The sequence below is a fragment of the Channa argus genome, chromosome 13 (genome assembly GCF_033026475.1).
Source record: "Channa argus isolate prfri chromosome 13, Channa argus male v1.0, whole genome shotgun sequence".
NCBI classification, from domain to species: domain Eukaryota; kingdom Metazoa; phylum Chordata; class Actinopteri; order Anabantiformes; family Channidae; genus Channa; species Channa argus.
Window position 1 is genome coordinate 1,010,248 of NC_090209.1, and position 26,487 is coordinate 1,036,734.

The 26,487-nt window shown below is 38.6% G+C and overlaps 1 protein-coding gene across 10 annotated transcripts in view; it reads right to left on the minus strand.

The window, feature by feature from the left end:
- Positions 1 to 424: 424 nt before the first annotated feature.
- Positions 425 to 26,487, minus strand: part of rgs19 (regulator of G protein signaling 19) — a 44,774-nt gene continuing 18,711 nt past the window's right edge. For 8 of the 10 annotated variants that reach the window (XM_067525954.1, XM_067525955.1, XM_067525956.1 and 5 more), the window contains 4 exons: positions 12,893 to 13,065; positions 11,055 to 11,153; positions 7,682 to 7,916; positions 425 to 5,266 (listed from right to left, as the gene is read on the minus strand). In XM_067525954.1, coding sequence (XP_067382055.1) covers positions 5,078 to 5,266; positions 7,682 to 7,916; positions 11,055 to 11,153; positions 12,893 to 13,065 — 696 coding nt within the window. In that variant the 3' untranslated portion in view covers positions 425 to 5,077. The remainder of the gene's footprint in view (positions 5,267 to 7,681; positions 7,917 to 11,054; positions 11,154 to 12,892; positions 13,066 to 26,487) is intronic. The other 2 variants (XM_067525960.1, XM_067525953.1) reach the window with 1 other exon arrangement.

Sequence of the window (26,487 nt, forward strand, 5' to 3'; positions counted from 1 at the left end):
CAACAATACACATGAAGACACATGTACATTATTAAAAATTCACTTTCTGTGATATTACTCTCTCTCTAATATCATCTGTGATGATCAACACAATTTTAATTCCCTTATTTTGTGAATCCCAGATAGTGAATACTATTGGCTTTATACTCACAGTGTGTGAAGGTGAGTGTGTAAAGAGCTGCAGATTCATATTCTACCCCATCCAACAATCACAGTCAACATAATGTTAGTAGGTCCTTCTCCTGTTGCTTCAGGGAGCTGGTTGCAGGAAGATCACTGAAGACATTTCGGCCAGTTTTTTTCTCTTACAAATAAGAAATGGACTCATTCTTACGTAATTAACTTCTTATTAAATGAGATGGATAATATAAAAACAAATAGAATACAAAGGCACTGAACAAACGAAGCTGGTTCTCATTAGATGTTCAAGAGTTTTCGTTTATATATGTACAATTAAAATCACAGTTTTAACAAAATATAAAATAAATAACATTAACAATACTAAGATATATGCATTCTGAGTGACCAGTCTGGTTAAGACCTGGGCATCTCTTAAAAAATCTGTGGTCTCTGCCTCCGCAGACAACTACAACCATGTGTTTTTTTTAAACTACATTTCCCATGAAGCACTGAATGAAAGCATCCCATCTCACATAATAGGTAACTTTAGAATTTTTCTTTTTTATATTTCATGAATCATATATATATATATATATATATTTTTAGCACCTGTAATTCCCTTCCATCCCCCCTTCCTGAATTGACCAACCACAGATCAACCCTGTGCCGCCGCCTCCAATCAGGAGCAGGCAACATGTGCGGGTGACATAAATTGGTGAGGTCAAAGGTGAGAGGTCACAGAGGCAGAGGTCAGCAGCAGCAGTGGCCAGGCAGGCCACCCTGGTGTGTGTGTGTGTGTTGTTTGTATTACTATACTTATTAGGACATCTGGGATTAAAATGCTTGCAATATGAATTCAACACCCAGATTTGTTCCACATCTTTCCAGTTTGTTTTCTGTTATCAACTACATGGTATGAACTGTTTTTAATTTGAATATAGTAATTATGCTACAGCAACTTAATGGGACATGAATGCAGCAGGAATTCTACTGTTATAACTGGTGGGAAGAAAGCAAACTCTTTATATTTTAAACAGAGCACTCATACTTGGACTTGCTTCTTCGTTCACACACAGATGATTTTTTTCCCCATGCCCACTGCAAAAGCTGTGCACAAGTTCTGACAGCCTAAAGATTTTCCTTGTCTGACCATCAATCCACCTCCCAAACATATCTGATTTAAAGTAGTATAAAACCGCAGAAAAACCAATTGGTTAATTGGCAATTTTAGTTCTACTACATTTTGGAAAACAAAACAAAATGCAATGTTTACACTTAAAGTCATATTGTCTAAATATAACTAAGCAATTAAATAATAGTAAGTAAAACAAAAAGACAGGGCAAACAAACTTGTACAGCTGCTGGACTGAAGGCAAAAACAAACTAAAGATCTGCACACTGCACTTCAAGCTTCCAGCAAGATCGAACATAGCTCAAGACTACAGTGATGAGCTGAATCTGAATGAGTACATCTAGTATGGAGGACCAGTCATGACAGAGCTGGACTCCACTTTCTGATACTCCAACATATGTTGAATTGTCTAAAGTGATTCACACTAAATGTATTCCTATAAGATTTCTTCCCCTTTCACTTTGCACCTCTCACAGTGGCATGTCTTCCTCCCTGTAAATGAGGATTAACTTGTTATTTAACAACTTATACACCTATGCAGTACCTCCAGAAAGTATTCACAGCACCTTTCTATATATAGTCCCACAGTTAACAGTGCATGTCAGAGCACAAACCAAGCCATGAAGTTGAAGGAATTGCCTGTAGATCTTTGAGACAGTATTGTATCGAGGCACAGATCTTGGGAAGGGTACAGAAAAATCTCTGCTGCATTAAAGGTCCCAATGAGTGTCCATCATCCGTAAATAAAGTTTAGAACCAACAGGAGTCTTTCTAGAGCGGCCAAACTAAGCAAAAGAGAGAGAAGGGCCTTAGTCGGGGAGGTGACCAAGAACCCAATGGTCACTCTGAAAGAGCTCCAGCATTTCTCTGTGGAGAGACGAAAACCTTCCAGAAGAACAACCATCTCTGCAGCACACCACCAACCATGATAGAGTGGCCAGATGGAAACCATGCCCCTGACTGAACTATTTGGTCTGAATGCCAAGTGTCATGTCTGGGGGAAACCAGGCACTGCTCACCACTTGGCCAATACCATCCCTATACCATCGAGCGAGAGATGAATGCAGCAATGTACAGAGACATCCTTGATGAAAACCTGTTCCAGCGCACTCTGGACCTCAGACTGGGGCAACGGTTCATCTACACTTAAACCTGATTTGACATTTCTGGAGAGATCTGAAAATAATTAATTTGATTGATTTTGGAATAAGGCTGTAAATGACAAAATGTGGAAAATTTTAAGCGCTGTAAATACTTTCTGGCTGCATTGTACATTGGCCACATCATCTACATAATTCATCTTATACTTCTTTGTGTATTTAACATCTGAGAAATTATTATCCTTTAGAAGGCAGACTCAGACCTCATCAGTGCTAACTAAAAAAACTTTTTCTTGTAAATAACTGTAACTGCAATGTAGTAAATGTAATTGTCCCACCTTGATAGTAAACTGTAATCTGAAAGAGTCAATCACCTGAGTACCTATTGTTTGACAATGCATCATAAGAACCTGTGAATAAAATGCTTTACAAGTAAGTGGTTGAGTGAAATGAGATGGATCTCAAAGTGACACATTTCTTCTCTATGTGGATTACAGCTTCATTGGTTACTTTACAAAAAACAATTCACATTACTCAATGAACCTGAGATAAGTTTTCTTTCACTATAGAAATCTAGGTGAGGGTTGATGGTTTGGACAAAGACATATGTTCCTCTGAAGTATAGTAACACAAATGTGTGTCCATGTTTATGTTTTGTGTTGATTTGTCTTAACTACAGTGTTTTATTGCAGTGTCTGTGGTGTTGGGTGATGATCAGTCTCAGAGGAATCCACCTCTACTTGCAAAAAAAAAATCAAGGAAGTGGGGGACAAGGGGAGAAACAAACAAAAAACTAAACAAAGACAAAATTAAAATATTTCCTATAGAGTTTTCTCTTAAAAATAGACGTCTCCTCTGTCTGTAAATCAGTAGTTGGAAGGAAGTGACATCCATCCATTCGTCCATTTGTTTATCATATAGGAAATGATTGATCTAGCAAATGGGCGGAAATAAACAACTAAAAGAAGACATTATTTTGTTGTTTGAAGCAGGGGATGGAGGGAGCACTGTGTTTTCCAGTTGAAAGAGAAAATGAAACGGAGAAAGAGAGAATAAAACAGTGTCAGTCTTTTCTTTTGCCTTTCTGTCAGTCCCACAGTAAAGGCAACTGTAACATGAAAAACAAGGAGATGAGGTGAGCAGAAGTCTGTAACCTTTAATAGGCTCTTAAAGGTGATTGGATGGTCATGAGGGGAGGGGCAAATTGGTAAATCCACTAAAATCCATGGCACAGATCCATATATCTCCTCTTGAAATGCATAAAAATCTCAAAGAAAATTCAAACATATAAACTATACAATACGTACCTCTGTAGCACTGAGTCATGCCAAAAAAATTATAAAAAACACTTAAACATCTCAGATCACGTTCAGGGGTTCTCATGACAGAAAAAGAGGTAAGGAAGGAGAAAAAAAATACTGAATAAAATAATGAGTGGAAGGATGAAGGTAGATGCACAGAAAAATGAGGGAGATGAGAGGATTTCAAGTGTCTTCAGCAGCTTTAGAATGTTAAGGTCCGGATGAAAGCTGAAAATCAAACTGAGACCAACAAATTCATAAACGGAGCCTGAGAGATACATCAGCATGACTGGAATAGAAATGTCAAAAGGACTGGGGCCCCCCTTAACATATGATGTAGTTTATTAACACTTTATTTAAGGGAGACTGATCAAAAGTTTTAAGATTCATTTCTGACCAAGGAGAATCTGTAAGAAGTCAAATAAATTGGTCAAATCAAAGTTTAGCAGGTGTTTCACCAGTTTATCAAGTTACTATTAAAGATAGTTAATCATGACTCTCATTTTCCGATAAGTGCTGGATGAATAGAGAATTGTAAGACAATGGTGGTTTCATTGTATCCTGTGACAGCACTATAGTGTAGTACAAGTCTTTTATATCTGTGCAAATTCCAGAGACAATAATTACATTTTTTGAGTGACCCACACAGTGCTTGTTGTAAAACCAGAGACTGTATGAGTCTTTTGCTAATATTTTGAGTAACATAAACTTAACTTGTGTTGTTAAAGGCTTCTGTGACCTGCAGTCATTCAGCAGCACGACATCAGGGTCGGGCTGAGTGGACTGATTTTGAGGCTCAGGCCAACACTAGCTTGATTCCCTAATTTTGCATAATATAGCTTTAAAAATGAAATATAGTAAATCTTTATAAAATAAGTTATGTGTTTAGGTTTGACCCACAAAGAAACTAACTAGGTTTTTCACATCATAGGCTTCATCGTTGGATAAAGCTTATTCTGAACGTTCATATTGTGCAACCATTGGAGATGAGGCTGAAAAACACCTGGAAAAGTCTGTAACTGGAACCTGATATATTTTACAGTTTTTATTTTTTTACAATTTTTTTCCCGCACTTACTGCATTGATTTATAGCTTTTGACCAGTCTTCCTTAGTAAAAGGAGTTTGATGGCCTGGGAAAGATACATTTTATATGTAAAGAGCAAAAAGAAAGATTAAATATCAAGCCAAAAAGAACAGAAATAAAGGAGGTATTGGCATTGATACTTGCAGGGTAGAATTGAAGAGAAAGAAAAGACCATCTTGGCCGTAATTGGAGAGGTTTGTGATTTTGAGAAATGAAGTGAACTCATGATGACTGACAAGTCTTGGTAAGTTCTGGATCAGGAGGAGTGTGCAAGAGAAGCAGCGAAATGGTCCGACATCAATCCTGCTGAATCAGTAGATGGTGGAGGAGTTGTTGGGACTAGGATTCTGATTGGGTACGTGAGCCACCATTTATAAGCGATTTATAGATGTTGGATGAGAGGAATCGTGGGTAGGAGTCCCTGTGCATCAGCGTGTAGATCTGCAGCTGGGCATCTTCAAATGTGAGAGGTGTTGGGTCCTGCATCTTCTTGTTGATCGCCTCTCGAACCCGGGCATCCAGACTCACCTGAAGTGAAATATTTTTTAGGTTAGGAAGTAAATACAATGGAACATAAAAGCAAAACGTGCAAGGTTTTCTAGCACATTAGCATTGCTGTACACTGCCATGTTCACCAACCAACATTTTGTATTTGACGTGTGTTTAGATGGACATACAGAGACGTTGCATCTGACTCCATTTAACAATCTTTTTGAATGATTTTCACACAGGGCAGAATTACAACTTAGTTGGATTTTAAACCCATAACTATGCATTACTTTTATGTTCATTGTAAGGATAAAGCGTGTACAGCTACAGTATCAGACAATAAATAAGAAGGAACTGAAGGACAGAACCGACAAACTAGGTTTGAGTTATTTAGAGGGTAATTTAGAAACCAGCTTTCCAGGGTTTGTTGTTACATTTTTTTTTTGTTTGAGAGATGTTATTAAGTACATGGTGGGTGTAGATGCAATATGTAGGTCTGTTTATTCTTGTGACAGAGAGGACAAAGCAGGCAGAGAGATTTTGTTTTGTCTGTCTGAAATATATGTTGGCAAAATTACCTACAAAGCAGCGGTGTACCTGAATGCATCATTAAAGACATTGGTATAGGACAGAGGCTGCTGCACTTTACACACTGCTTTGATAAGGCAGCTTTTCACAGTTTTACAGTAGGTTCATAAGGCAAAGCTGCACACCAAGCTTGTTTTTGTTAATTTTGAATTAGGATCAGTGACAGTTTGTGCTTTGCCTTGACATGTATTTACCTGCAAATATCTAGGTACAGTTAGGCCTTAGGGTTGGGGTAGTGTTAATTACACAAACATAAAGTAATTCTACACATCTTGCCAACTTTTTTCTGTAATTTTGCCATAAGACCATATGGAAATTTTCATCAATTTCTCAACTTTCTGCAAGTTAGCTGATGAGAAATAATGTCTTTTTGTCTCATACTGAGAACGTTGTAAGCTCTTAAAATGTTTAAGACATTTCTCACATGTTTTGTCTCAAAGAGTTCAGCTCTGAGATACCACTAAGATTTAAAACCAAAATGTGAGACACAAATTAAACTAAAGCTCCCCACATTAAACTGACAGTGGAATATTTAACAACACAACATTTGGACCTCACAGAGATTTTTTATTAGACATTGTTCTCCTTTTACTTCTCCTGTTCAGACAGACAAACAGACAAAAACGCAAATCTTTATTCTGAAGTTGAAGCTGTTCAGTACTATGCCATTGATACAGTTACCAGCAGTGAGAATACACACATTTAGTGGCCCCACAGCATTAGTGGATATTTATAGAACAAGCTTTCTCCTATGTTTCCTCCTGCTCTTATTTAGGAAAGACACACATACAGAAAGAATGATGGGCATCATACCAAAGTCAGACATGCAGACAGACATTCAAGCGTGTATCTTCTCTGCCAAACTCAGATGCCGTGATGCATTTCTCTGTGTGTGTGCTTGTGTGTGTGATATAAAAAGCCACTACTGCCAGAAGGTGAGCAGCGATTTATAGCTCCCTGTAAACACACTATACACACACGCACACAACTGTGCATACAAATACACCAGTGTCTAAACATGCCAGCAAACACACACACTGGTGATGAAGCCTGACAAGCCTCCGGCACTAATACTGAATAGAGCAACCACTGTTAAACACACAGTTAAAAATAGTAGGTAAGATGACAATTCCTCTCCCCTTCCTCACTCAAAAAATAAACTTTAGCACATATACACGTGTGTGTGTGTGTGTTTGTTTCTAACCAGTTATAATCTTTTGGGTCAGGTGCCCATATGAACACAAATAGAATTTTCTTTCTGTAACCATTATTCTTCAGAGACACAAATCCAGTTTTGTGCAAAAATCTTTTCTAAAATGAGGCTTTAGAAGTTTGAATTATTAAATAAGGTAGAATTCTTCCAAAGTTACATTCTTTTAAATATAATGTTACATTTAAATTTATTTTAAAGCCTATTCAGTGATGGGATGATTGTCAAGATGTTACATAAGAAAAACATTTGCTAAACATTGTACTTGCCTTATTTAACGCATCACATTTCTGTAACAAGATCAGACATTGAACAATGTTTGCCTGATGAGTGAACATCCTTAAGTGAGTAACTAGCAATGATCTCCTGAATCTGCAAACCCTAATGCAGTTTGACAAACCCCCACCCAACCCCCTTATTTAGTTTACTAGAATTTAATTATGCACCTCGCAGGTGCATTCATCAATTTTATCAAATCAAATCTAAAAAAGTCACTACAATAAGAAAAATGATAAAAAGTGATTTTTGGATATCAACTCAAATGATTTAAATGTGACACAGGCCAGATATTAATTTAAATGTTATGGTATTTGTACTGAAAATCAACACAGCAGTCTTGAAAATGGTTTTGTTATAGAGGTGAAGCCCCAACCTACCTCTTTTGGAGACAATATGGAAATATAGTCGTCATAGATGGAGCGCACTTTCTCCTCGATGGCACTCTTGTTCATGTCCTTTTTAAGGTCTTCACAGGCCAACCAGAACAGCATGTTTTCTTCACTGTACTCAGTCCGTAGGAACTCCCGGAAAACATTTCGACCTGCTGGGTTCCGCATGAGTTTGTCAAAGGACTGAGACCAGAGCCGGATCTCTTCCACAGAGGGTTTGGGGCTGTGGAAGGAAGAGTAGTAAGGTGGTTAAGGGTAGCTTTTTTAAATTTAAAAATTATAGACACAGAGTGTGGGGAGTAAAAAAATAAGAGGGTAGAGAGCTGGTCCTAGAATCGTCCTAGTATCTAAGCCGTGGTGACGCTAATAGGGAATACTCCACAGACCAAACATAGTGTCTCTGGTTTTTAGACATTATGGCTCTTAGCTTTGGTTTCATTTTAAATGAAGAAAATATGTTGGTCACAACAAGCTTTAGATTCATTTCACAATATGTTAGGACATGCAGTGGACGAGGCACACACTTTTAAATAAATGTCCAAAGGTCCATAAATAGAGATTCAATGTAAACAGAATGAAATAGAATTTCTGATGCTACAGAAACTCTTTCCATTATTACAAACTATTAATAAGCTGATACATTATGTTGATTTAATAAATTGAGAAAATTGTTTAATTAATTAAAATTATAAGAAATGTCAAATATGGACTGTTAAGAACTCTAAAAATAAAACATGAATCTGCACAATAAACAGTAATTAGTTCTTTGGACCATGGCCATTTTATCAAAGTCTGCCTAGTCCAGTAGTGCAAACGACATTTGGAAGCGGGGGGGGGAGATGTCCGCGGGGTGCAGAGTTCAGTAAAGAGACAGCTCTAGGGAAAAAGCTGTTCTTCGTCTGCTAGTCCTGGTTTTGAGACACCTGAAGCGCCTGCCGGAGGGCAAGAGAGTGATCAGTCTATGGGTGGGATGAGAGGAGTCCTTATAGATGTTTCGAGCTCGACACAGGTAGTGTGTCCTCTGGATGTCCTCCATGGCTGGAAGAGTAGTCCCTGTGATGCGCTGGGCGGTTTTCACCACCTGCTGCAGTGCCTTGCGCTCTGCAACAGTGCAGCTCCCATACCAGACTGTGACACAGTTGGTCAGAATACTTTCTATTGCACAGCGATAGAAGTTCACCAGAATGTCCGAGGACAGCCGATTCTTCTTTAGTGTCCTCAAGAAGAAGAGGCGCTGGTGGGCCTTCTTAACTAGACTGGAGGTGTTTATAGTCCAGGACAGGTCCTCAGATATGTGGATCCCTAGGAACTTGTAACTGGAGACACGCTCAGCAGCCGTTCCATTAAAGTGGATGGTGTCATGTGTATTTCTTGACTCTTTCCTGAAGTCCACAATGAGCTCCTTTGTCTTGGAGGTGTTAAGGAGCAGGTTATTGTCATTGCACTATGTGGCCAGGTGCTGAATCTCCTCCCTGTAGGTAGTCTCATCATTGTTGCTGATGAGACCAATCACCATAGTGTCATCTGCGAACTTGATGATGGTGTTAGATCCGTTCACAGGCGTGCAGTCAGAGGTGAAGAGGGAGTAGAGGAAGGGGCTCAGTACACAGCCCTGTGGTACACCAGTGTTGATTGTGGTGGTGTTGGAGCAGATGGAGCCAGACTTGCTGCGGTCTATTGGTCAGGAAGTCCATAATCCAGTTGCAGAGGGAGGTGTTGATGCCAAGGTCAACAAGTTTAGCTATTAGCTTGGATAGGATGACCGTGTTGAAAGCTGAGCTGAAATCAACAAACAGCATATGTGCGTAAGTGTTCTTATTGTCCAGATGTGTTAGCACAGATTGCAGTGCCATGGAAACGGCATCCTCTGTGCTCCTATTGTTGCGGTAGGCAAACTGGTGAGAGTCCAGTGTGGATGGCAGAGAGTCCTTCAGGTGTGCCAGGACCAGCCGCTCAAAGCACTTCATGACAATAGGTGTCAGAGCTACAGGGCGGTAGTCATTCAGACACTTTGGGGTGGAGTGTTTTGGCACAGGCACGATGGAGGTGCTTTTGAAGCATGTCGGCACAGCTGCTTGAGCAAGAGACAGGTTGAAAATGTCTAAACTAATGTAAAAACCCCAGCGTGCTGCTCAGCACATGCCTTGAGTACGCGACCTGGGATGTTGTCTGGTCCAGCGGCTTTGTGCGCACCAATCCGGCTCAGTGTGCTGCAGACGTCTGTGGTGGAGAGTGTGATTGGAGGGTGGTCAGATGAGGGTTTGAGCTTGATAGCAGTTACTGTGTTGTCTCTCTCAAAGCGCGCATAAAAGTCATTGAGCTTGTTTAAGAAGAGGACATCAGTGGCTGCGGGGGTTAAGTGGGTGGTTTTGTAGTCACTGATGGCCTGGATGCCCTGCCACATGCGTCGAGGGTCGGAGTTGGAAAGTGCTCCTCTATCTTTAGCTTGTAGCAGTGTTTGGCCTTTTTGATGCCCCTCTTCAGGTTAGCTCTGGATGTGCTGTAGGCCTGTGCATTCCCTGATCTGAAGGCAGTGTTGCGTCCCTTCAACAGGAGGCGCATCTCCTTGTTCATCCATGGCTTCTGATTAGGGTATGTGGTGATCTGCTTCCAAGTTGTGACATTGTCTATGGTGGAGTGGATGTAATCCAATACAGAGGAGGTGTAGCGGTCGATGTTGATGTGAGAGCCACTGGTGGCCTGAGAAGCAAATGTACTCCAGTCTGTGTGTAGAAACCTTTCCTGGAGTTTGAAATCTACCCCCGCAGGCCACACTTTGATGGTCCTTACTGATGGCCTCACATGAGTGGTGCATATTTGGGGGTGAGGAACAAAGAGAGGTGATCTGACTGTCCTAGGTGGGGGAGGGGGGTTGCAACATAAGCTCCAGCCATGTTTGTGTAAACATGGTCAAGGGTTTTGTTTCCTGTGGTGTGGCAGGAAACATGCTGGTGAAATTTGGGAAGCACTGCTTTTAGGTTTGAGTGATTAAAATCACCCGCAACAATAAACGCAGCATCTGGGTGAGCGGTCTGTTGTTTACTGATGGCTGCGTGAAGTTCTTTCATAGCAAGCTTGGCATCAGCATCCGGGGGAACATAGGCTGCTGTTATAATGTTCGAAGTGAAGTCACACGGCAGATAAAACGGTCTGCATTTAACCATGAGAAACTCAAGGTTGGCTGAACAATGACTCATGACAGTAACAGAGTTCGTGCACCAAGCTTTGTTAATGTAAATGCACAATCCACAACCTCTGGTCTTGCCAGAGCCCTCTTAATAATAAGCTCCTAACAAACACACACACACACACTAGACTGGAGGGACTATAGACTCTGTGAGTGTCTGCTCTGCACACTTACCAAACTTCACAGTTTGGTATTGTTTCCATCTTGGTTTCCTGGGATCTTCTCTTCTTCCTCCTCCGCCTTCGCCTCTCCTCTTCATTCCTGATAGTGAGACTGACATGATAAAACGGCTTGCAGACAGGAAACACACACACACACACACACACACACACATACACACAAACACACAGGCATACACACACACAAACATCCTCACTAAACCCAAACTGACAAAAGAGAAATTGCTCTCATGTACAACCAAACACAATAATGTTACTGTCACCTTTATGACAATACTAACTACAGTGATATGAGCCGCAGGGGGAAAGCAGCAGATACAGGTTTCTGTATCTTCGGTGTACGTAACAGAGAGAGAGGCTATGCATAATTAGTTCCATCTTCCATCTAATCACTGTACAGCTACTGTCTGACTAATGTCTGGAAAATCAGCGCGTCTGTCTTTTTTACTCCTGTGTGTTTGTGTCTACATAGTTTAGGATTACAAAACAAATCGCTCTAGTGGCAAGAGGTTCTCACTTTATATTCAAACATCTGATCGAAAGTGTGGAGTATGACATTACAAGGTGCATGCTGTACGTTACAGTAAGGTATATTTTTGGGTAGGGGTGATGACCTTTCACCTGACCCATCTGATGTTATCTCTATCCAGCTGAAACTAAGTGTAGAGATGAAACGGGGAAAAAAGGTCATAAGCTAAAGAATCTGCAAGCTACACACAATGGCTTCATACACAAGAGGCTTCACCTCAACGGATGTTGATACTGAGTATACTTGTCTCTAAGTTTACCACATAAAAACCACAAAAACTGTGATAGGTCTGCTTGGCTGCTTGTCTTTTTTTCTTCACATCTCTGGTGCCAGTAGAGATTATTGCAAGACGGTTTAAAAGCAAGTTAAAATGATGTACTTTGTCAGTGTTTCATACAGGATTTTATGACACAGTGGACCTGGAACAATCTAGGGGGTCAAGGGGAAAATTATAAGAAAATTTTACATTTTACATTTTTATACATAGATTTAAATGCATCAATCAGGTGCACTGAGATGCACTGAGAGCAAAGGTAAGAAGTAAGATTCATGAATAGCTGGCTGCTCTTGTAAAAAAGTTGTGCCCTAGTAATAATTTACTCTATATGCTTACATTTATTTTTAGGGGTACTGGTGTCCCTAAAAAAAAGAAAAAACTAGGGGCAGCCTATTTAATATTTTATGTTTCTACCAGAGATGCTCCCTGTGAATAGAAACATTTTAATTGATAGCTGATGTGAGATTAGATACTTTTACGTGTCACAGGTGCAATGGAAAGACAACAAGTTCAACAAACAGGCTAATACCTGACTAAGACAGATACTTTGATGAAACAATGAACAATGAGAAATTTTAATTTATTATAAGTTGAAAAATATTTTCAGTTAATTTGAGACTATGGTAGTACAAATTATATTATGTTGGGCTACCAGAGTCTAGATAATGAATTGGAACAATGCTTTATTTTTCATTGCAGCTACATTATACATTTCAAAAACATGTTGCGTTGTGTACTGTCAGCTGAACTTTTGTTGACACAACTGGAAAGTCGTGGCATGTTTCATGCTTCTTGAATGGCCATGTTAAGCTCTGCAGATGTGGTCAAGTATGTTACAGTAATATGGCAGCTGTTGTGTCATGTCATCTGTGTTAACAGGACCGCAGTTCTTTTAGAGGTCAGTCTGCCTATGCAAGTGTATGTTTATTTACATTATATTTGCACATGTGCAAGCCTTGGTTTGTGTGTCATTTTCTGTGTAGAAGCATGGTGCTTGTGTGTATGTTTGTGTGTGTTTGTCTACTACCGTGAGCAGCTGCAACAGCAGCACCAGCAAAAGCAGCAGGCATTAGGCCGTTGGGAATTCTGGGTAGTGGTCACCCCCTGCCCCCCTCCAGTCCCGCTCAGTGCTGAGGTCTCACTGCGACCTCCCCCCATGGCCAGCTCTCCACCTTGCTCGGCCGGGATGGGACCTGTGTACTGTGAAAATAAATTGATTAATTAATCCAATATAACGCTACAACTATGAGTCATTTAAAAACGGTAAAAGTAATGTGTAAATGCTTTACTTAGGACACAGTAATAATAATTATATAAAAGATTAGTACTGCTACATTAATGCACATTACACAGTAGCACAGCAGCATACTAGCATTATACTAGAAGTACTACTGTAGCATCCACTATTCCATACACTGTTAAGTTTAGCAGTTCCCAATATAAATTTTGGAGGTCATGAGAGGATTAATGAAAGTAATGAATAACATATAATTATTTGATGAATCTGTGGGGTGGGGTAGGGGGTCTCTCTGGTGAAACTCCTAACAACTGATCCTGATCCTAACAACTCCTTTCATAGAGATCATGCTGTATTGGTGACATATTTGTCTATTTTTTTAGGGATGAGCTGTTATTCATTTTCAAATCAATATTGGATTGGAAGAAGAGGGACATTGTAAAGAGCCTTAAGACAAGAAAAGAGATTATGGGGCAAAAGAGGGAGATAAAAATGTAACAGGAGAGAGACAAAGTAGGAGAGACCAAGACATTGTGTAGAATAGAGGAAGTGAAAGAGAGCAGGTCTGAAGACAAACCCGGTAATGTGATGCATCATGTGATTGAGCTGTGATCCCACGCAAAGATAATCTCACACACACACACGCACAAACACAGAGCTGTATGTGGACACCAGACAGATAATTCCATGTCAACGTTATCATCTTTAGACTGGGTGCTGTTATTTTTACATTTGTCTAAAATTATAAAACTGTAGCTCAGCTAACATTAGCCTCCAGCTGTCAACTCTTTCTCTGTGGACATCATCCAGGAATGGAATAGACATGGCCTGCTGAGTTATGTGTGTGTGTGTGTGTGTGTGTGTGTGTGTGTGTGTGTGTGTGTGTGCGTGCATGCATGCACCACTCTACAGAACAGGGGACTAAGGCAGAGTGGTCACTAATCTTGGTAACTGTAACTGTATTTTACCAAATCCAACCAGTTACCTGGAACATTTTTATGTAGATACAATTGTGTTTACAATTTAAAAGCTTATTGACAAAACACATGCATGATATAACAGAAAGTCTGTATATGATGCATAATTAAGAATGTTCTCTTTGTACTAGATAAGCACTGTTTTTAAATCTTCATATTCCAAAGGCATGTGTTTGTTGTACAACCAAGAAAACCATTTTTAAAACTTCATATTTCCTAGTTTAAATGTATCACAATGAAATTTGATAACAATTGGGAATTTAAAAAAACAAAAAGCTGATAGGATGGGATAGGCTCTAGCTTCCCTGCGACTATGAACTGCATGAGCAGTTTTGGATAATGGAAAGATGCAAGATCTATCCGGTGGGGCCATGCCTCCATGTAATCGATTCCAAAAATACTTCAATTTACAAAACATGCATTTATACGTCCCAGGTTAGGCTGGAAATTACCAGTGCACAAAGACAAATTACCTCAGAGTTCACAGATTTAGTTGTTAAAGGTTTACTAGATCACCGGATAAGAATTCTTCAAGACACCATTGAGATTAGCGAATAAGAAAATAAACTTGTGGAGCGGCTTCTTCTCTCTGAGTCTGAGCGAGGATGGAGCTCAGCCAAGTGTCCCCGTCTGCAGCAGACAGCTCCAGTAAAGTCATAATAATTGCTTAATTCGACCGGACAACATCAGCGTAGAAAGTGCTCCCCAAATTAACGATCTATATAAAGAAATGATCAAAAGACTGGTTAAATGACAAGAGATGTGCAGAAAAGCGATCATTTTCTGCTGTGCCTGCAGTTGCCCATCCATCGTCATCTGTTCACCATGACAAGCTTGTTAGTTAATTGCTAACTGCCACAAACACGACAGCTTACATCCACCTTATGCTGGAATTTAGAAAAAGCTGTGTGTGCTGCACTTAATGCACTAACTGTTCAACCGAATGTGCCACAGGTTCTGGTGGACACTGAGTCAGTCACAGTCCCAAACCAGGTAGGACCATGTAGCAGCTGCCAGCAGATAGTCCCCATCAGCAGCAGACAAAGGAGGACACTGATCAGTGATAATGAATGATTTCATGTTCATTCTTCTAAAATTTCACCCACCCTCCATTAGGAGAGATATCAATGAGTCTATATGGGGAATTTGCTGTTGTAGATATGGATGAATAATTTCCCACTCAGTTGTAAGTTTTTGGTCTCAAACTAAGTCAGTCTAATCCAAAAGTCCTGCAGAAAATCCTCCTTCATGAAGATGATAATTTTCCGTTTGTGTTCAGACTCAGAGGAGTTGATGGTTTAGTTTTATAACATGCAGTTGTCAGGTAATTAATCAATCCTAATATCACAATCTCTAGCTGGTAAAACCATTTGTTATGCAGCTTCCAGCTTTGTAGAGATAGGTACAGAAACAGGTTAAAGTTGGAAGTGGGTTATTAGTGGGTTATCTCTTAAAGCAATATCAGCACAACGTCAGCATTTCACTGCTGCACTCTAAAACAGAGGCGAATATAATAAATCTTAAAATATAATTGTGACTACAAAATTATCTAGAAATCCGCTTATAATATAAATTTAAAAAAGCAAACTGATATTTTGCTGTTATAGTATTTAAACTAAAATAAACTGAACTGTTTACTGAGGAAATGTAGATTTCACCACATTCCTTTAACTTGAATGGAACAAGCGTTTGCTTTATATTGTGGAGAGATTTTATATTAGTCTGTAAAACATACTCATTTTTTATTTTATTTTTGTCCTTTCGGCTTGTCCCCTGAGTTCATGGTCGCCACAGCGGATCGTTGTCCGCATTTTGATTTGGAAAAGTTTTTACGCTGGATGCCCTTCCTGACACAACCCTCAAAAGACTGATGAATTAAAATGAATAAAAAGTAAATTAATTGTAAATTTAGTTTATGGTAATATTATGTTGTAGTATTATATATTAATTGATAAATAAAAAAAGAGCTTAATGGGAAAATAATCAAAAAAATAATAGATTAACTGACAAAAAAATTTATAAATCAGCCCTTATCCAGACTCATACTCATACTCATTTACAATTCGGGATAGACAACTGGAAACGTGCCTCCAGCCACTACATTTACTGGGGTGGAGGAATAAAGACTCTAGAGTCCATTAATACATAAGTCAACAGAAATTAAAACCATGTTGATAAACTAATTCATTTTTTTAAATGCCAAAAATGTATATTTTTGACTGCTGGTTGAAAAGAAACACACAATTTAACATAAGGAAATTTTCTAATAATTAAAACATGAATACACAATACAAAAATCAAACATCAATAATGAAATAATTATGAGCATTTAAAATATCCTTATTTTAAACAATGTATCTTAAGTCCTAGACCATCCAGGTCACAGATCATCAAACCAGATTAAACTAGAATCAATGCATGGTGGTTGCATGCCTCCAATCACTGAAGCTGCAGTTTGCCTGTATATTTGTGCAGGCTCATATTCAATCACTTTGTACATCTGCCCAAGTGGATATTTTTGCCACATATAATGAAATTCCCTCCAGGAATTTTTGAGATTTGAGATATGACAGGGTTTCCCAAAGGATTTTGTGGATTTTGACTACTGTGGGTGGACATCAAGATGGTTCTGGGTGCATGCTCCCCCATAAGAAAAATTTGCACATTTGGACGTTAAATGCATTAATCCCGTGCCCTTTGAGAGCAAAGGTAAGAGCTCAATGAAGACCTTTGTGCTCCGCTAATAATATAAACAGTGTATATGCTTAAATTTATTTTATAGGGGCATGTCTCTAAAGAAGAAACAAATAGGTGCATGTTATTGATCCAACCCGACTCCAGCAGTAAATGTGTTGATTTAATATGATTGTATGTAATGCTTGTACCAAAGATGATCAGTATAAATAGAAATATTTAACTGGCAGCTGATGTGAGTTTAGGCACTCTGTTTGCATCGGAACTACATAAGAGTTATAAACTGAGTTTTCAGTAGAGTCTGCCTCATTAAGGATCTAGGTTGTACGCACAGGGGTTTCTCTACCGATTTGCAGAAAGTAAACAACGGACAACAGTTTCATTTTGGCCGGTCATCAGTTCAAGTCCTGCCATTGAAGTATTTTAGTTAGAGGGAACTAATCAGACCTGTTGTCGTATTCGGAAACAACAGGACTGATTAGTTTTTTCTAACATTAATTCATCTACTAACATTAGTTGAACAAGTGTCAAAACCGTGGTTAGAACTCACACACTGGCTGTTTGGGAGAGAAGTTTTGCTGAAATAATGTGAAACACAACTTTAGAGATCTTATAATTTATAATTTGAAGAAATCCCATCACAGCATTCCGTTGATCTCATTTTTCCAGAAATTGGAGATGCATGAGGTCACAGTGACTCTGACCATTGACTTCTGGCCATCAAAGCCATAGCTCTTCATTCTTGAGGATGTTTGTGCCAAATTTGAAGAATTTCCCTTAAGCCATTCCTGATATTATGGTTGCAAGATTGGAACAAATGTAAGATCACAGTGGCCTTGACCATTAACCTCTTTCCCCCAAAATAAAATCAGCTGATCTTAAGTCCAAGAAATTCAAACCATATACGTTGCGTTCCCAAGAATGCAATTCTGACAAAAGAGACAGATGTGATGTCATGGTGACCTAGACCTTTGACTCGGGGCCACCAAAGCCCAAGAAGCGTATCCTTAAGTTTAAGTGGATGCCTCAAATTCCCTCAAAACCTAAACAAAAATAAAAAGGACATGGGCCCAAAGCAACCTTAAGCTTTGACCTCTGTCCAACAAAACATAATCAGTTCATTCTTAATATCAGGTGGTGGTTTGAAAGTCTCTCAAAACTCTTTTGAAATATCGCAATTACAAGAATGGATGGATGTGAGGTCAAAGTAACCTTAATCTTTGACCCTCTGATTCAAGTCAGATAATCCTTGAGATCTGTTGAATGTTTGTGGTACATTTAAAGACATTGTTCAAGGCATTACTATGATATTGCATTCACTAGAATGGACAGATGTGAGGACTGTGTTCATCTTTGTCTCCTATTGGACGTTTGTGCCAAATGTAAAATTTCCTAAAGGCGGTCTTGTTATGCTATCTTCACATGAAGAGACAGACAGTGAGGTCGGTTACCTTGACCTTTGACCATGAATATCTAAATAGGCAGAGGGACAGTTTTGGGTCTGTAGTATCCATAACACTGCCTGAAGAAAAGGAATTTAATTTGGAGCGAAGTGATCTGCTTCTTTACTAATGTGTGTTTGGGCAAAACAGCCAGTTGTGGAGCTGCTGACAGGTGTACAGTAAGTGTATAGACTTACTGATGTAAAACACACAAATTATAGACGGAAGCTCACACCTTCATGAGCACACAGACACACATTTGCACTGATGTCACGGTTTACTTAGACTGTCAGAGCACAGAACCACTCCCTTTCTCTCTTTTATCACCTCTTTTATAACAGAGCTATCACATTTCTCTCTGTCTGTGACAAGCCTGTCTGTTCAAATTACATGTCTATAAATTTATGATTTCTAGAAATGATAACTGAACTCAGAGAGAATGAATAAAAGACGTATGTGTGTACAGTTCTTTTAAGGAAATGTCTCACTTCCCCTTTTGTTCCATGTGTTTTTCAGAGCGTGGGTGTGTTTGTGTGTTTGGCTTGGGGTTCACAGGATTTAAATTGGAGTGTTAATAAGGCACTTCACTTCCTTGTCGTATTGAGCCCATCTCTGTAAATATTTTTTTAACCTTCATTTATTATTGTGAGGTTGACAGAGCACGTATATTGTTTTCTCATGACACAAATGAGAAGTTTCGATAGGCCAGTTTGGATTGTAAGTGCCTTGCCTAAGGGCACAGTCTTTATATTATGAAAGAAAAGAGTTTCTTATGTATATTTCTCATGTACACATTTTCCTGTGGAGTAAAAAAGAGAATTCAGTTATTTGCAAACTATTTGGGAGATATTCTAGATTCTAAATAATAAGTACAATTAAAAGAATACCAAATGTTAAAAGGAAATTGAAATTTCCCTTAAAAAATTGTCAATTTCTAATTTGATACCAGAAACACCTTTTTTTTTTTTAAACTTGGGACAGTGTCAAAAAAGGTATTGATCAAGACTAAAAAGCAATAGTAAATAAGCATAATCTTTAGGTGGCATTGCAATAAACAAACAATTCTGAAGCTCAGGAAAACCCTAAAGCCACTGTCAGTCAACAGTTTCTTACTTCATCTACAACGTAAGTAAAAACTCCAATATGTAAAGTAAGAATTGTTAATAAATAACATCCAGAAACTTTCACTTTCACTGTGCCAGAGTTGATTTAAAATAAACTGGAAGTGCAAAACTGTGGTGTGGTCTGACGTGTCAAAATTTGAACTTTTTGTAAATTATAAATGCCAGGTCCTCCATACTAAAGAGGAGAGAGACCGTCTGACTTGTTATCAGTGTACAGTTCACATGCCAGCATCTGTGATGTGTTGGTGTGCATGTAAAGGCTCTGGTAATGCTGAAGGATGTATAAATGTGTTGTCATCCAGATGTCTTTTTTTAGGAAAGGTCCTACTTACTGTAGTAACATAATGGTAAACTCCATTTTACATGTATCACATCATGGCTTAAAAGTAAAAGTCTGGGTACTAACTGACCTGCCAGCAGTCCAGACCTGTCACCCACAAGAAACATTTTGTGCAACTGTTGAACAGCTGAAATCCTATTTCAAGCAAGAATGGGGAAAAAATTGCTTTCAAAACTCAAGCAATTGTTCTTATGTCGCAACAGAGTTGTTAAAGAGATGATGCAACACATTGATAAATATACCTGTGTCCCAACTTGTAGATCTAGCTGGCATCGATTCTTTATCTTTTTGTTCCAAATAGCGTATCACTTAAAAAAAAATACGATTTTAGAATAAAAATTGGTTTTAAAACATTTGTAAATCATTGCATTCTACTTTTATTTACATTGTACACAGAATTCAGCCTTTTCTGGAAACCCTGTTGCAAAGTCAGCCTTTTGTAAAATCCATGAAAAAGTAGATGCAAAACAATTATTTGACCACCTTTACAGGAATAATTTGTATGACGACTTTCAGTCAGGATTTAGAGCTCATCATAGTACAGAAACAGCACTGGTAAAAGTCAGAAATTATCTTCTCTTGGCCTCAGATAATGGACTAGTTTCTATACTTGTTCTGTTAGTAAACTTGTTCAATGGTATCAAATGCAGATCTTTGTGATGCATTTGATACTATTGATCAGATAATTTTATTACAGAGACTGAAACATGAAAATGGCATTAAAGGAACTGCAGTAGGTTGGTTTAAACATTATCTATCAGATAGATTCCAATTTGTACATGTCAGTGATGAATCACTAACAATAGTTAGTTATGAAGTTCTACAAGGCTCTGTGTTATACCTGTTCCTTTATATATCTCCTTTAGGCAACATAAATTTCTATTCCTACGCTTATCACACCCAGCTATATCCATCTATGGAACCATATGAAAAAATTTAAAATAAAAAAAATCAATCAACTTCAAGCATTCCTACAAGGCCTGCATGTCTTACAATTTCCTAATTCTAAACTCAGACAAAACTGCAGTAATTGTTTTAGAATTGGGGTGCAAAAGTCTCAGAAATATGCTGTTACTCTAGATGGCATAACTCTGGCCCCCAGAATTATTTATTATTAGTTACTGTTGACCAGGATTTGTCCTTTATCTCACATATAAAACAATTCTCTAAATCAGCCTTCTTCCACCTCAAGAAACATTGCCAAATTTATGAGCATACTGTCTCAAAGTGATGCCGAAGAACTGGTCCATGCATTTGTTACCTCTAGGTTGGACTACTGTAATTCCCTACTTTCAGGTTGCAATTAATCCAAAATGCTGCAGCCAGAGTGCTGACTGGAAAAGAGAGATATTTGTCCTTCATTAGCTTCTCTTCACTGGCTTCCCATTAAATCTAGAATAATTTAAATCCCTGCTTCTTACACATAAAGCTCTGAATGTTCAGGCTCCATCATATATAAAAGACCTCATAGCACCATGGCATCCCAGTAGACCACTTCGATCTCAGAATGCAGGCCTACTTGTGGTTCCTAGAATTTCCAAAGGTAGAATGGGAGGCAGAGCCTTTAGCTATCAAGCTCCTCTCCTGTGGAACCAGCTCCCATTTCAGATTCGGGAAGCAGACACCCTCTCTACTTTTAAATATAGGCTTTAAACCTTCCTCTCTGATAAAGCTCATAGTTAGTTATAGTTATGTTGCTATAGGCTAAGACTGCTGGGGGACCCACCCCCCTGTTCACTGAGCTCCTTTCCTCCTCTTTTCCCTCTTTTATTCGTCACGACTGTATGACATTAACTTTGTGTCTTTTTTCTCCCATAGTTGTCTTTCTCCTCATCTGTCTCCCTCTCTGTGTCTATGGCTTTGGAGCTGTGTGTTTTCCAGTGTGCAGCTGCTAGTCCTACCGTCCTGCCCGATGTTTTGTTGTTGCTTTTGTTGCTCTTTTCTCCCTCACCCAAACCAATCAAGGCAGATGGCTGTCCACCCTGAGCCTGGTTCTGCTGGAACTCCTTCAAATAAAATATTAATGCAGGAAAGGAGGCCATTTACATGTACATGTACATGGTTTGCTCCCAAGACAGACATGATGGTTGACAACAATCGTTGAAGTTAGTGACACCACAGAGCTTAAATACTTGAAGCTCCAAAGCAGTAAGTTAAAAATGAAGATGCCTTTCGGATGAGACATCTTAAATCCTGCTATCATTCTTAATCCTACTATAAAACAGCACTTTAGAATAACCATTACCTGGATGACTAAGAATCTCCATAGACACTATCTGGTGTTTTTTTTCCCAATATCAAAAACCTACTTATAAAAGGAAGACTGCAAAATATTTGAAAACCTTTAGAGGAAACATATACTGTTTGTTTCATTTATGGTAATAGGGGAAAACCAAACATGACTCTTGATGCACTGACAAATTTGTTGCGTGGAAAATGGACATTACTGTAGAATGAATCAATAAAGAAAAGTGCAAACACGGTCCTGTGTTTTACATAAATAATTAATTACTTGGTATAACTGTGGAAGAGGAAAAAAGTAGATGTAAAGACCCTATAATGACGAGCCTTCAAAAGCTTAGAAGGAGAATAAAGTTTTGGTTATCCATGAAATTTACATAAAAAACGTAACCAACAAGAAGTTGATTACTTTCTGCATACTGTTGCTAGCATAAAACCATCAAAGAAATACAGTTCATGCAACAAGTTGTTTCCAGCTTTATCTATTAAACATCCTGTTCCTTTCTGTAATGTGATCACTTTGTGCTCAGCTTGTTTGTCTGCGATCTCTACATGCTTTGGCAGCACAGATGGACTTGCATTCCATGCCAATTAAGCAAGATGAAATTTATATTCAGAGAGAGTTATGGGGGGGCTTTTGTGTACTGTGTATGCATCTACAAACACACACACACAAATACACATACACAGCTGGGCCTGCCAGCAGGGTTTAAGTAATTAGGCACTCATTTTAAGTATTAATCTGAGAGATTATTGCTCCATAATCTCCCCACCTGATCACCAACAGTCCTCTGTGAGTAGATGTGTGTGTGTGAGAAAGAGGTGGGGGTCACAATGACAAATCAAAAGAGAGATGAAATAACAAACGAGTGGACAAAAAAAGAGAGGCAATGAAAAAGCTCTATATTGTTTAAAATCTGTTTGTGTTGTTTGTGTTCTCTAAACTGAAAGCTAACAGAGTGAAGATGGAGACATGAGGAAACAGCTGAATTCCCAGGGCTTCAGTAGAGGTTATGAAATTATTGTAACGTTATGACTTAGCAAAACAAAATATCCTTTAACAACCGCTAGAGAAATTGCCAAGATCTTTGCTCTAGACCAGGGTTTTACAAATGGCTGCCTACAAGAGCCAGGATATTTCTTTATGGCCTGCAACAGACTTTTTCAATTGCCCATTTCCAACACATTTGACTTCTGCAATAATACAGTGGAACTAAGGCATTTAACCAGAATGCAGTGCATAACCAGAATGTAATCATACTTCTTAACCTCTCAAGGCATTTCTTCCTCAGGAGTGACTGCTGCTTATATCAGACTACCTGCCTGTCATGTTCTCAGTGATTCTAACTTTAGGAGCGTTCAGAGTGAGGTCATAAAACTTAAAAATGCCTTCACATGGGAAAACACCTTGACTAAAACCTAATAAGTGACCTGAAATGTGCTGCAGCCCAAACCCACCAAGCAAAAACACTGTAGTTAGGGGTCTAATTTATGATTTTTATAATATTACTTAAGTCTATTTTATAAAATGTTAAAAAAAAGTCCATTCTCAAGTTGAGCCCCCAAGACAAAAATCTTCAAATTCCTTGTTTTGTGCAACCAACAGTCCACAAATAGTCCACAAATATTTTCATGAAAGACAATCAAACAAGAGAGATTCTTATCAGGCTTGTCGCACAGCTGTGGCTTCATGTCAAACCTGCATAAAAAAAACGAATAGGAGTGGCTATGCTAACGCTCAATTCCAAAGTTTTAGTCAGATCTGACTTTTTCTGTTGCTAGTTTACATTCATTTATCAATCTTTGTTATGGATGCCGTTATATGAAATCCATAACTGCCACGCATGCAAATAAAAAGAGAGCCATAGACTTGCGACAACAACAAAACTTAAGTGACAGCCAGGTCACACAGCATCCTCACAGACTGCCTGCTTGAATATTTTACTTCGAGTTTGGTGTAAACAGTGGTTTCTCTAAACAATGTCCAACATATTTGAAATGTCTTGATCTCTGCTTTCACAGCTTGATCTCCTTAATGTTTGGTTTTAATAGACTGTGAAGAACCAACTCAGATTGATGACAATAGGAAGAGTGAGACATTGTGAGACAAAATATGAATTAGATTTAGGACCACAAATGTGACCAAGACACAAGCGCCAGATCTTATCATGCCATTCAATGGCAGATTACTGTTGTTATAAGCACTATGAATTTGGATCATAAGGTACCTGGTCCACCTGCTTGTAGGCTCCATAGTTCATTATAATGCAATATTATATACTCTACATAGGGTTGGTTTAACCACAAAAACAAGAAGGTTCTCACATAACATAAATTTGTGCTAAAAAGAACTGGAGACAAAATCTAGAATTACCACATCATGGTTGTGTGCCTCTGTAAACCACCACAGCTACAGTTTCCTTGCATCTCTGTCTAGACTCATATTTAAATCAGTTAATCCATGAATCTGAATTGATGATGCCCTTCAGCACAGTGATTAAAGATTGGGAAGAATGTTACATCAGGTCCCGTTTAGAGAGGCTACAACAAATGTACTGTAAAGCCTATAGAGGTAAATGGAGGCAAAAGCTTCAGGTAAAGCTGTAGCTGTATAGAACTGCAGAGCCGATAATACCAAAAAGTAGCTTAAAAAGTTAAAAATGAATGATTTTGTCATATCACTCTGCCTTACAAGATGAGTAGGTGAATGACAAATGCCCAATGCTGCAGCTGCACATCCTTGTGTTACTGCTGCCACTGTTTCCAGTTAAGAAGTTTAGTATTACCTTTACTGTTTAAAAGGTTATGGGAAGTCAGTATACATAGAGGAGCTAACTGTACAAATTGTTTACTGGTTGGTTGTAATTCAAGTTTTTTTCTCCTCTAATTACTCTTACAAACAGCACAGGTGGACTTACCCAACCCTAACCCTAGCAAGTCAGATCCCAGATCCAGAGCAGGAAAAAGAATAAATCCTTTACAGAGAAGTTTCTCCTAACTCATGCCCTGACATGCTGAAGTTTTGTTAATGCGCTGTTAAACACATGCACACTTAGTACAGCATGCAACTCTCCTCTTGATCTGTCTCCGTTCATTTTGAAAATGTCACACACACTATTTTGAGTCTCTCCCTTTCTCTCTCTGTCACACACACACACACACACACACACACACACACACAATGAAAGTATGCCTATAAATCCAGCCTAACTGTACTCTGTAATGACAGATTCAAGGTTTCTTACTAGAGGGCTGCGCTGACAAACCATATCAGCTCCCAAATTCATCTCTTGTCCTCTCCTTATACGGACAAGCCTGTCTAACACACACAAACTGACCAGACGTACATTTAGGCTACAACTGATTGCACGCGCATTCAAAGTAACAGTACACAAACACAGAACCACTCACCAATAAGGCTGTACAGCACAAGCTACTACATGTCTGTTTAAAGAGGATCTTCCAGGACATCTATGAAAACATGTTAAATGCAGTTTCTGTCCAAAAAGAAAATAAACACAATTCAAAGACTATCGAGACATGAAAGTATACACAGTTTTCTACATTCCTTTTTCAGTACTTTCACCACCAATGTATTGTTTCTACAACTTATGATGTGTCCCATATCATTATTAGTAGTTATAATGTTGCTCACACTGGAAACCAAGCCATCCAACACAATGAACCATGTGCACACTTTGTTTGTTGTGTGGTTGACTAAGTGATGAGCAGAGTTTATGAAAAATGTTGGCAAAGGATGAACTTCAGTGGTACTACAGTAAGATAGAGCTGATAAGAACGAATGCACTAAGGTGGGGCTTAGATGTTTAAGATGGCTGTAAGAATTCTGGTGTTAAGTATTTTATCAAGCAACAGAGTAATTGATTTTACACATAAATGTTAGATATATCCTTAATATCTTAAGCAAATACGACAAACATGTCATCTTGATCATTTCTTGCATTAACAAAGCTGCTCACAAAGTGTAAGGGCAATACCAGCTCAGGTATTTGTTTTAATAAAATTACTCTGAATAAGAATTCTCCAACAATATTAATCAAGCCAAAAGATAAAATTCTGCTTAGCCGGGAAAACATCATTCAATAACTTTTAAGTAAATTTCTCTGCGCTGCTGCCAGTGCTTTTCAATAAATAGGACTTCAACAAGCACCTTTAATATTTAATAAGAATTTTGAAGCAAAACTGTCAAAAACATATTTGGAAAAATCCATCCCTGAAGGTACCAAAGCATCCTTAAAGGATAGGACCCATTTCCAAAACACGCATGTTAAACTTTCAGGAAAGAAAAAACATGAAACCATTATTGCAAATGATTATAAAACTGAAATATTATACTGAAACTTGTTTCTCCTTTAACAACAGAAAATACATATGGTCTACCAAACCATCTACGTTAAGATTCTTTATATTCTCATTCCGCTGCAACTATTCTTAACCCACAGGACACTGTTTAATGTGCGGATTTAACATCCTCAGTTGAGTTTAGAGCTCATACCAGTATGCAAAGTTCTTCGTACTAACACTGAACTGGGGAACACTGGTTTCT